Source organism: Athene noctua, chromosome 1, assembly GCF_965140245.1.
Source record: "Athene noctua chromosome 1, bAthNoc1.hap1.1, whole genome shotgun sequence".
Lineage (NCBI taxonomy): Eukaryota > Metazoa > Chordata > Aves > Strigiformes > Strigidae > Athene > Athene noctua.
Window position 1 is genome coordinate 154282393 of NC_134037.1, and position 12073 is coordinate 154294465.

General features: G+C 39.9%; 1 protein-coding gene across 6 annotated transcripts; it reads left to right on the top strand.

The window, feature by feature from the left end:
• The first annotated feature begins 361 nt into the window (after positions 1–361).
• RBM11 (RNA binding motif protein 11) lies at positions 362–9399 on the top strand. 6 transcript variants are annotated; one of them, XM_074901847.1, is made up of 5 exons: positions 387–496; positions 4547–4709; positions 5608–5686; positions 6431–6524; positions 8427–9399. In XM_074901847.1, the coding sequence occupies exons 1-5, from the start codon at positions 395–397 to the stop codon at positions 8757–8759; spliced, it is 771 nt and encodes a 256-aa protein (XP_074757948.1). In that variant the 5' UTR covers positions 387–394; the 3' UTR covers positions 8760–9399. The 6 variants fall into 6 exon arrangements, 2 of the variants coding, with proteins under 2 accessions (XP_074757948.1, XP_074757956.1); XM_074901855.1 differs by having other exon boundaries at positions 8541–9399; XR_012633371.1 differs by lacking the exons at positions 5608–5686; positions 6431–6524; positions 8427–9399 and adding exons at positions 1538–1694; positions 2443–2784 and having other exon boundaries at positions 363–496; positions 4547–4678.
• The last annotated feature ends 2674 nt before the right edge of the window (positions 9400–12073 follow it).

Sequence of the window (12073 nt, forward strand, 5' to 3'; positions counted from 1 at the left end):
TCCACGCTTCTTCCCGAGGTCACGTCACCGTGCAACACAAGCTTCCACGGGCAGGCCTGAGGGGGGAAGCTTTCCGCCGCGCCCCCGGGGGGGGAAGCCCGCAGAAGAATTGAAAGAAGCGTCTTAAAACGTGGAAGCTCCCCACAGAACAACGGCACGAGCGGGCGCCTGCCCTGCCGGGTCCCCACTCACCGCCCGGGCAGCGCCTCCCAAACACGCTGCGAAACGAAACGCGGGTGTTGCCCCAGCTGTGACGGGGCCCGCCGAGCCGAGCCGAGCCGAGCCGAGCCGCATTCCGCTCTCCCCCGACCCCTCACGGCGCGGCGCGGCGCTTTACGGCAGCGGGGGCGCTTCGCCGCCCCCTCCCGCGGTGGGACCCGGTGGCGGTGCCGCCATGTCGCCGCCGGGGCGGTCCGAGGAGGCGGACCGGACGCTGTTCGTGGGGAACCTGGAGAGCCGCGTGCGGGAGGAGATCCTCTACGAGCTCTTCCTGCAGGTGGCGGGCGGGACACGGGGGCGGGGCGGGGCCGGGCCGCGGGGCGGAGGCCTCGGCGGGCCCCAGCCGGGCGCGGTGGCCGCCGCCTCTTCCGCGGGGCTGCGCAGGGGCGAGGCGCTGCGAGTGGCCGGAAAGCGCGAAGCTGCCACAGCCGGTGGGGCCGGGACCTGCCGCCTGCCGGCCGAGACGCAGGGCAGCCTGTGGGGGCCTTTTCCGCCCCGTGGCGCGGCCGGGAGCCGGCCCTCTCCCGCCCGTCTCCCCTTCCTTGGCTTTGTCTCCTCCCTCCTGGTGCCGCAGATGGGCCCAAGTTCGTGAGGAAGTTAAATAATTTGCAAAATCCCCGAGGACGAATGTTTTTTACACTTGTTTGTTTGTTGTTTTTTTTTTTTTTTAATATATCCTGAACAATACGTTTTTGATCAATAATTTGATTAAGAAAATCTGTAAAACCTGAAGATGTGTTGGGCGAGGTTGAAACTTAACAGTGTGGGAGGCAATAGAAATGATCTGCAGGTGGGGTTTCATTTCCAGGCATTTCCACCTATAGATAACCTTTATCTCGAAATGGTTTATGTTTTAATGCTTGGGAAGGTGTTAAAAATTCCATCAGTGGGATTCTCAGGGAGGTGGTGGGAAAATACTGAATAGCTGGGCCTGTTTCAAACCTGAGCTTTAATTCTCTTTCATTGGAAATAAGGCATGCCAAGGAGGAAAGAAAACAGCAAAGACAGAAAATGTGGAGACACTGACTTGGCTTCAGTTTTGATCTCACGTTGACAGCATCTCTGGCTAAGCTAGGCTTAACCTGAAAAGTAGTAAGGAAAAGAAGGGGGAGGCTATGGAAAGGAAGGAGCATTCTATCACTAATGGAAGCATCGAATTTCAAGATGGCTTGACAAGTGCTAGTTATGGACTTTTCCTAGATTTATTTATGGTGTGTTTGTTCTTTTGTTCTGTGGTGGGGTTTTTGTGGTTTTTTGTGGTTTTTGTTTGTTTGTTTGTTTGTTTTGTTTTTTTTATCTCCTGGCGTGATCCCGTCAGCCTCTGTCAAGCTAAAAGGTCCTGGTCTCTGACTGGACGGTTTAGCTGTCAGCATGGTGATAAAGTGCTTCTACCAATCCACTGATTCTCCCCAGTCTCAGAATGAACCTTGTTTCCTTCTGGAGAGTTTGCAAAATTAAAGAGTGCAAAAAAAGAGGTGGGCAGAATCATCTGTTCTCTTGGTATTTCATTTGCTAATCAGAACTACTTCTACTCACCAGTTTTATTCCGCTGATTAATCTCATATTTGTCTTGTTAACTAGGCAAGGCTTCAGCATTCTACCCCACTTGCACTGAAAGGCCTTTTTGTTTGGTATATTCTAGCCCTTTGGGTTTTTAGCTGTTCCCATCTCTTCCTAACTTAAGTTTTTAACTTTTGCCTAAAATTAACTGAGAAACAGTTGTTTCTTCTTTTTTTTCCCTCTTTATTTTCTATGCAGTATCCCTACCTGTTTCCAATACTAAGCAGTAGTTGGCTGTCTAACTGTAAATATTAGGTTAAAAAAGCTTATCTTACTAGGAGACATGAGTAATGCCATCCAAATTCAGGTTCAAAAGTGATAAAAATAAGTGGATGCTCTCAAAATGCAGTTTTGCATGACCCTTCTACATAATCTGCAGCAGTCATCCAACTGCTGACTTATCTGGGTCTTTAGGTCATCCCAATAATACCTACGTAACGTTTTTCCTTATCTTCATCTCATTCTCACTCAGGTTTCTCTTCTACTGCAACAGCGTATGCTTCTCACTGCAGTATTGTCCTTTTTTGGAAAGCATACAGTTCAATATTCTTGCTGTGGCATAGTCCTAAAGATGCACTCCTAACCTGTAGCTTTTTCCCCGTCAAATTACAAGCAAGTTTCTATTATTACTTCTAAACTATTAATATTTTTATTTGTGAACAGGAAGACTACATATTTAAAAGACTGCTCTTCAAAGGACTTGAGTTTGTTGCTTCTAGTTCTTGAAGAACCAGATCCTTCTCATTAGGCAAATAATAATCAGAAGACTCGATATATGTAATTTTTAAAAAAACTGCAGTGTAGTACGGAACAACAACAAAAATGCCTTAAGGAGCCAACTCAAGCAGAAATACACATGTTCAAAATCTCACTGAAATCCCTTCTTTAAAAACAAAAAACCAGCAAAAACCAAACGAAACCCCAAACAACTACCTGCAGCAAACTTCAAGATATTTGGAAAGACAAGATCAACTTTTTGAAGATTCTCTGCACAGGACAACATAGGTAGTATCTATTGCTGTGTAGCCTGATCTCCCTTTGCATCAAGTAATAAAAAATGGTACATTCTTTTTGATCCTTTGTGTTTGTCTGTATGATTTCCCTACCTTTTACCAGGCTTGGGTGTGTGTGCGTGTTTCATTTTTCAGCAAAAGCATCTTATTTAATTGAGGATTAGTTTATAAACAGCTGGCAAAAGCATACAGCAATCAGACAGTGTCACAGACGACAGTCCTCAATATTTTCAGTCTGACAACGTGGAGGGTATAATAAGGGAGACGGCTCCACATCATCCCTAAATGCTCACAACAGACAAATTACAGATTTATTGTTTGACGGTAATTGTTGAAAATGCAGAATAATCAAGTAGATTACTTTCTATGGCTTATTTTCTTCATCTGAGCATATGCTGTGTGTTTATTTTGAATGTTTAACTTTATGCTGTTTAATTGCTGTGAAGCTGCTACGAGTTAACTTGGGTTTGCCTGAAGCTGGAGATGACTTCTGAGCGACTTTTATTGAAAAGTACATATTGCATCAGTAGTAGTAGTGGCAGCCAGGTCTACCAATGAGTCATAATTCTTGATTCAGAATAATGAATTCTCCATCTACTAGAGTAATTTAGACATACAGTAATTTTCTTTTTACTGATGGATTTTTTTGTAACTTAGGTTCGCTTCATTGCTCATCTGGTTTATTACATCCTCCTAAAGTTAAGTTGTTGCACCCATCACACTTCTGAGCTGTGGCAGAAGACTGTTGTTGGCCACTTCTTTTCACTCTCCTAAATCAGCCATACAGACGCAGTTTGTTTTGATGAGAAAACTGCTAATTTGGTGACTAATACACTGATACTGTCTTGTGTAGAGAAAATTCATCATCTTTGATATCTATTATGAAAATGACAGTTTCATTTCTTTGAAAAGAGACACTTTCTTTGAAAATGGAGCCAGTATTCATACAATATCACTGCTTTGATTTGGTTCTAGAAGTATTATGCAAGGATTAAAATGGTGCACGTAGGCTGAGATAGAACTTTTCAGTGAAGATATTTGAGTCAAAGGGTGTGGTTTGGTGTTTTGTTTTGTTGGTGGGGTTTGGGGGTTTTTGAGGCGGGGGGGGGGGGGGGGGGGGCGGAAACACAGTATGTTATCTCTAATGAGATGATAGGGTCTCTTGATTCCTTGCCACACAGTTCTGATGAGGGTTAGGCCGTACAGAAAATTGGTTTGCGGTGGTTCCAGATGCGCCACTCACATTTGCTTTCCTGCAGTGTTGATGCTGCCCATTTGAGGAATGTCAGCCAAATAGAAGCATTGTGAATGGAGTAGGTCACTTTTACATAGCTGATATTATCAGTTCACTTAGTTATGCTAGTTGTGAAAAAAACCTCTGTTATAATTGTACTAGCAGCTGTACATGCATAAGGTAACTTTTGCTACAGAGTCAGTAACTGTCTTCCACCTTGCAGCAGCTATCAATTATATTTTTAAAATTAAAAAAAAAAATCTGTATTGAGGACTAAACATCACCCGTGGACTGATGCTTGGTTCCCTTTTAACGTTTGTAGAGCTGATTTTTGTTTGCAGAATGCTCAGAAGCTTGGGGAATGTGGAGAGTCATTTTCAAAATTAAGTAGAGATTCTTATACTGAGAAACAGACTGTTTCTGACTATGGCAAAATATACTTCATTATGAAATACTCAGAGCAGAATGAAGTGTCAATCTCTGTTACTTTCCGTGAGAAAATAATACAAATTTCTTTCAGGCTGGACCATTAACCAAAGTGACAATTTGTAAGGACAAAGAAGGAAAACCTAAGTCTTTCGGATTTGTCTGCTTTAAGCATAAAGAATCAGTGCCTTATGCAATAGCTTTACTGAATGGAATCCGTTTGTATGGAAGACCAATTAAAGTGCACTATCGGTTTGGTACGTTTAGTAGTCTTAACAATTAAGTCTTTGTAAATGTTTAATTATTTTTTTAATTACTGTTCTTGAATCCTACAAAGATGACGATTTATAGTTAGAACAAATTACAGGTTTTTTTAGGAAACAAAAACTACTTGTGGCTTTTGTATAGGGAGAGATGCGGTCTTTGTATTTTTTGTTTACTAAGAGAATACAGTAGGTTAGTTCAGAACGGCATAACTTGCAAGCCAGCTCGGACCACACAGTGGAAAACATAGCGACACAGGTTTTCATGCCAGATTACATTTAGGAATCAGGCTGTGACTTGCAGTCTGGCAGGAAAAGTTGATTCAGTAAGTGCCCCAACTATCAAGCTGTTTGATAGTTTTTATACTATAGCCACAGTTATCAGAGCTGTTGTTTTAAGTAGAAGAGATTGTAGTTCGAAGAATATAGTCAAGTCAGAGTGACATCGTTTTATGTTTATGAAAATAAACCACCTAGAAAGATAATGGTCAGGCAGCATTTGTAACCCAAACATTAAGGACTCATGTTCCCACTATGCACTGCGTCACTCTTTTACTTCAAAGGCTGTACAGAGCAGTTGCTGGGTTTAAGCAGAATGGCTGAGATTCCTAAAATCAGAAGCATCTCCCGTGTCTGTAACTGAATGGGAATGATTCTGTTCTTGATTACTCCAGCAGCCCTGATTTATGCTTCTGTAAGTGAATAAATGATAAATGAATGTTTTCAAGCAGTAAAATTATGCTATAGATTATCTGCCATAAAATAGCACCTTACCTTTATATACTGCCTTAGATATACTAGCACACTACAGATGACACAGAACACTATTGTGTTTTTAACTTAATTGAACAGTTGTAACTGAATAGTCATTATGCTCCTGTCTTATTTACAGGGAGTTCTCACTCATCAGAACTAAAGAGCCCTACACATGGTTTTGAGAACTATATTGACTTATATTCACCTTCATATAGGTAACAAAGATCCCCTGTGAATGAACTGTATGATTATAATTTTTAAAAAATATTAAGAAAATCAGTTGATGTGATAGAGCAGTCTTTAGGATTTTCATTAAAACAGCTGTTGCATGCTTTAATTGCATCCCTACTGATGACTTGTAATAGACTGTAGTTAATTTTAATGTTTGTTTGTTTAGCTTGCCAGAGGTTCAGTTAGCGTGAATTTTCCATTCTTTGTTTCTGCAAGATAAAGGACCATGAGAAAATACTGAAATACAGTGTTTATACTTAACAATGTTTGCAGTTGTTACGGAGAAAAAAATCTGACAATGGAGTTAAGCTTTTGAAACCCCACTAAGTTTATATCTGTATTTTTTGTGTGTGTATGTACAAGCAGTGTCATGGGCATATGAATTGCACATGTATAAACCTGTTATAATGGAAATTGAGACACCCCAGATCCAGTAGTTTTCAATGTTTCAACATTGTTTATTTACAAATGTGACAGTACTCTCTGTGGAAGCTAACCTCCCATGGTGGAATCCAGAACTCTTTTGCATCAGCACTTAAGTACATGTGAGGATTACTCTAATGGAGCCTTTGGGTGTATTTTCCTTGTTCTATCAGTTTTTTGATGGAAGTCCAGTTGTTAATTCGCCTCTAGGATATTCTCATTATAGCCCAAGAGTTCAGTCTCGGCACTCTGTAAACAGTATGTGGTGAACATCTAGTCTCTGTACTTTTGCTTGTTTTTCTTAGGTATCAAGACCCTCATGGAAATCCTCCATTTCCTGTTATTTCTTTTACAATGAACAGTAGTTTACCTCATGAACACACAGGCTTTCAAAAGATGGTGAGTTTGTGTTAAAAGTTTAAAAATTGTTAGCTTTTTTATGAAGTTGAATGTATTCTGCATTTCTGCAAACAAAGGTGCTTATTTCATGTCTCAAAATGTGGTTTAGGCTGCTAACTTTGACAGTTTAGGTCTGTTTATTTTAGCACTTAAGGGTACTATAAGAACAAGGGATCTACCAAACTGTTTTATTACTGCAGGATTGTCTTAAAGGTGTATAGCTTAGAGAGGCCAAAAATGTAAAAGTCTGCAGACAGAACTCTCTCCTGTACTGCATTCCAAATAAAATCCCCTTAGTGAGACAAGCTAACCTAGTAAAATTATAACCATGCAAGCTGTGGCTTCTTCATATACATCTAATTCAGTCAGCGAACCTCTTAGCTCTTTTACTCAATTCAGAAATGTCCAGCAGAAGTTTGAAGTGTCCTAAACCCAAACCTAAAACTCACCCAACAGACCATCACTGCCCAAGTTAGGGCAACAGTTTGAGGGTTTCTGGCCTGAACCTTTACATGCCCCTGCAGTTCTCATGTTCATTATTTACTTTCATGGCAGTAGGCAGTGAGAACCCATACTGCACTCCCCTTTTAACAGCCTCTGGTGCACCACACCATTCTTGTCCTAATCTCTTTTGTCTGAGATACTTCACAAGGCAAGGGAACTGGTCTCTTCGGATGACAACCTGTGGACCAAACCCTAATCACCAAACATATGGAGCTTCTGAATCTGATGAGTATGGATCGGTAGGACTGAAGAAACCCAGCATTTAATGTGAGGTATCAACTGTGGATGGTACTGCTGCCACCCAGTCTGACTGGGGAACAGCCAGCCCTTTGTAACTAGAAGAGGTGAAGTCTGCATGGGTTACTCTTGCTACCTGCAGTCTAGGCAGGAAAATAGAGATGATATGTTCCCTGCTGCATAAATGTGGTGGTGGTCTGACTCTCCTTTTCCCAGACTGTGCCCTCAGAAGAGCTGGTGCTTGCACAATCTTTGTGATTGGAAGGCTTAAGAGTGTATTATCTCCCCCACTGTGCTCACCCCTGAACCACCTCCTCAGTCACAATGCAGTAGGTAAACACCAAGAGACCAAATGCAGCAGACCAGCACACACAGCCAACTTAATCCCCTTTTTCTGCTTGCTACAGAGATAGTATTGCAGTAAGTCTCCAGTGATAGTTTGTTGCAGCTCCAGCAGGAAGTGATCTCATCACATGTACAACACCTTCACACGTTACCTCATCGTTATTGGGGTGAACCAGGCAGGTTACTTACATGGAGTCTGCCTGCACATATACTCAGACATGCTTCCCATCATTTTTCTGGTTACTGCCAGTGAGTAGAAAGCTGCTCTTTTCTGACTCTTGTAATTCTATTTCTGTATTTGGGCTGTGCATTTTGTATGAGAGGGACTCTTGGGATACCTTAGGGACTGTAGCAATAAGCTGGGCACTTACTGCATTCTTCCAAGTGCTTTGATATGTGGATTAACTATACCTTGTTGGAACACCTTGTTCCACATTAACTGTAAAATTAGTTAAACCAGGTTAAAAAAAATAGCAGATGTGCATGTCTTTACATTAACAGTAGGCACTGCAGTTACAAGTGCTTATAAAATACATAGATGATGTAAGGAAGGCCACATATGATTACCTTACACAAGTTCTCTAACTGGCAGTTTAATCTTAAATCAGATTATGTCTGTGTTCTAACTTTGCAATGAAAAAAATGTCTACTTTCTCCAACTAAATTAGTTGATAAAATATATAAGCTTTATTCTCAAACGTTCTCTGTTATTTTAGAATTTATTAGTATTTTCACTGTGTAGGCCATAATGCATGCAAAATTAAACTCTTCAGAACTTGCTCTTTACAGTGTTAACTCAAGTTTCTGTTTCTTTAGATTAACTATTTTTTAGCACAGCAATACACAGTACAAAGTCCAGTCGGTCAAAAGTTTCCTTGCTATAAGATGACTCCACCACTGCCTTCAAATTTATCCTTTTCTCCCTATCAGAATCAAGCTGCAAAATTTAAGTCCGCACAGAGTTCTTTTGGATTGGCCCTGCCACATTCAAGTGACTGTGAAGTGCACCAGGTGGATGAAAGCACCTTTAAAAGAAAGAGGGAACAGCAAAGTTGTGACAATGACAGTAGTATTGAGGATGACAAAATGAGGCAAAGAAAGCATGACCAAAAGTACAAGAAGCACAAAGCCAAGAAAAAGATGCATTAATACTGTGTAACTGGATTCATCTTTTAATTATATTTGCTGGTTTTGAGAGAAATTTAATATTTCATCTTTGCACTTTGTTGAAAAAGGAACGTTCAAGATTCATATTATTTTTGAAATGTTATACATAAAGTATACTGATACTTTACTTTCCTCTTTAAATAGGTTGAGATTAAATACTATTTAAGGTATAGGAAACATTTAAGAAGATAAAGTTTTCCTGTTTTTTCCTTCCAAGAATCTTGGAAGGCTATTATTTCACTAATGTAGAAACTTTATGAAAATACATAATTTCAGCCATTTCCATCACTTATGGAATGTATTTGTGTGAATGGTGCAAGAATTTTCTGGAGCCACTGAAGAAGCGAGCGGGTTAGAAATTCCAAGTCGTGCATCACAAATGTGGTCATCACCTGAAATATCAACACCTATAGCTTTTTATTGATTCAGCTCTGTTGTTACTTTCAGTTAGGATCACCATGTATGGTTATTGTAACCGTTTTTTTCTAGTAGAAAATTTGAGGTAAAATATGGGCACTTGCACTAACTACAAGACTTACACATGTATCGATACTCCAATGAATGCATGTACTTTATGGCTGTAGTTTTGTACTGACTAAACTACATGCATATATATATGCATCTTTCCATAAAGTTACTGTCTAGTGTTTTATTTGAGTCTGTGGAAATCTATATGTTCATTGTAACAAATGGATGAAGAATTTAATGAGTATCTCATCTAACTGATAACACAAAATCATGAATCAGTGGAGTTAGTACTACCTCTCAAGAGAAGTTTTTCCCTTGTTCAGCAGAGGAAAAATAAACTATTTCATAGTGTGATTAATCAAAGTAGTCAAATGACTGTCACGTCTTGCTCAGATGACGGAAACAAGTGACTCAGATTTGTAAATCCCCAATGGAGCGGACAATGACAAGTCTCAAAACCCAAACATTTATTAACTACTTACAGTGTACTAATTGGACACATGATGATTGGCTAAGTATACAGTGAGTTGTAGCAACAATACAGTATGCCTTGCATTTCTTATTGGTAGTGCAGGAAAAAGGGGAAAAAGGAAAGGAGGGAGATAGAGGGAATAGATATCACCAGTCTGGGTTTCTGTGTCAATCCCACCAGTGAGGGTTCCAGGAGGCATCCGTCCACTTCACTCTCCGGGGGCCCCCCCTCTTTCCTTCCCTGCGGTTTATACACACTCTCCTTGGGTCTGTCCCCTAGGTTGACCCACATAGCTACGTATCCCATGGATGGGGAGGGGTAAGGTGTTTCATGGGATGATGTAATTAGCATGATCATGTTAGCCTTCATTAGCATAGTGAGGGGTGTTAACTTTAATATGCATTTTGTGGATAATGAAGCAAAGGTCATTCACCAGAGCGATGGTCCTTCAAATTTGACCAGATGCACCAAAGCAGAGCCGTCCTGTCTCCACAGGGCTCCCCACTCCAGCTGCATCCTGTTATTCGGGCAGCCTTATCAGTTTCAACTTCCACACTATCCACTATAGTTTTGTCTTGCGAGTGCTTGAGGCATTCCTTAGCTTGGAGTGCCTCCAATACCCCTGCTAACTTTTATCTCTTCCTCAGGCTGTTTTTCCTCAGTCTGTGTTTCTCGCAGGCCTGTTTTTCATCTCTCACAATGACCTATTTTCTGTCTTTCACAACCTATAGACAGATACAGAGGTATTGTCTTATACAATACCAGGTACAGGTGAAAAATTACAGGAGAAAGCAAAAAACTTAATTTTCAGCTATTTAATATTTAATATGGCTTAAAGTGAAGTCTTCTGTTCAGACTAGATGTAGGCTTCAAATTAAACTTGACATTAAAAAAAGGATTTTGGTTTTATTAAACTCAGTTTTCTTGGTTATAATGTTGGGTTGTTGGAAAGGCCTATTTTTCATCCTTATACTGGTATTGAGAGAGAATATCCAGGTTTATTTGTTTAAAGGTGATGTGTTTTATAAGCCTGAATGAGTTTCAGAAATGGAAGAGCATTTAGCTTGCAACGATTTGTCAGATAAATCACAGCTAGTAATAAAATCACTTTCTCAAGACACTGCTTTTAACTTCCCAAAGGGATTACTTCTTTAGCCTAAGAGACATTCCTATAACGCCACACTATGGCACTCCTGAGATGTCATTATTAACCTTCTCTAGAAAGAACTTATGTAACAAAGGTTTGTGCCTTAAATAAGATTTATGCCTTATGTTTTAAGAAATTTGCTAGGTCTGCCCAGTCTATTTCCCTTTTTCCCTCTACCCTTCCACATAAACACTTGCCCCTTTATCTTTCTGGGTTTTGGTTTTGTTTTATTTTTTTCCGACCAGTAACTTTAGGACTAAGCTATTTAGATGTAATCTTAACTTCTGTTGGAAGATACTACTGACATTACACCAGTAAGTCACTGATCACAAAAGTTGCCACAATAATGGAAAAAGGTAACAAGTAAAATACACTGGATTTCTTTATACCCTATGTTAAAGACATTTATATATAATCAAGTAGAGGAAGAATATGTTAACATTATCTTAAGTTATAAGTGAAATTCATCAGACAAAAGAGAAAACAGATGGATGCCCAAATGAGTTGGCCTACAGAAAGAGATTCTTAGCTCTATGCTAATGTGTCCTTATCAGACTTCCCCAGTGGATAATCTGTTCCATGCAATTATACTGTACAAAAGTAATGTCAAGGAGGATCATATTGCATATGGTTGATAAATACCTGTACAGTTCTTCTAAAGAAACAGTTCTTACACTCTTTCTTCCCAGTTTTTGTTTTGTTTTGTTTTGTTTTGTTTCTTTCCTGAGGGAAGTATGGATTTTAATGCCTCTCAGTATTCGCTTACCTAAAACTCACCAGTGTGTTAAAAGAAGAAAAGCCAGGCATGTAGGAATGTGCTAAAATTACTTTAGCTGTAACTAAATTTCTTTTGTACATCTGTTAACTTAAGACATCACCTTAGTCAGGGCGCCGTTGATATTTTAATTATGTTGTCACCGTGTTTAGGAAATAAAATACCGGGAACAAAAAAAACACTCAAGTTTGGCCTTGACCAAATATTCCTTCAATGCCCTATCTGTTTCAGTCACTTTAAAAAATTATTTATGAATATGAAATGAATATTTTTTGTGTTAGTTCTGATTCTAAATTATTGTTATTTTATCCTGGTACTTCCTATGCTTCTGGCTGGACACAAGACCTTGCTTTTCCTGCAGTCACACGGGTCTTGCATTTAGACTTGTATGTCTGTATTTTATTATATGGAATACGGTGCATAGTTACTTCCAT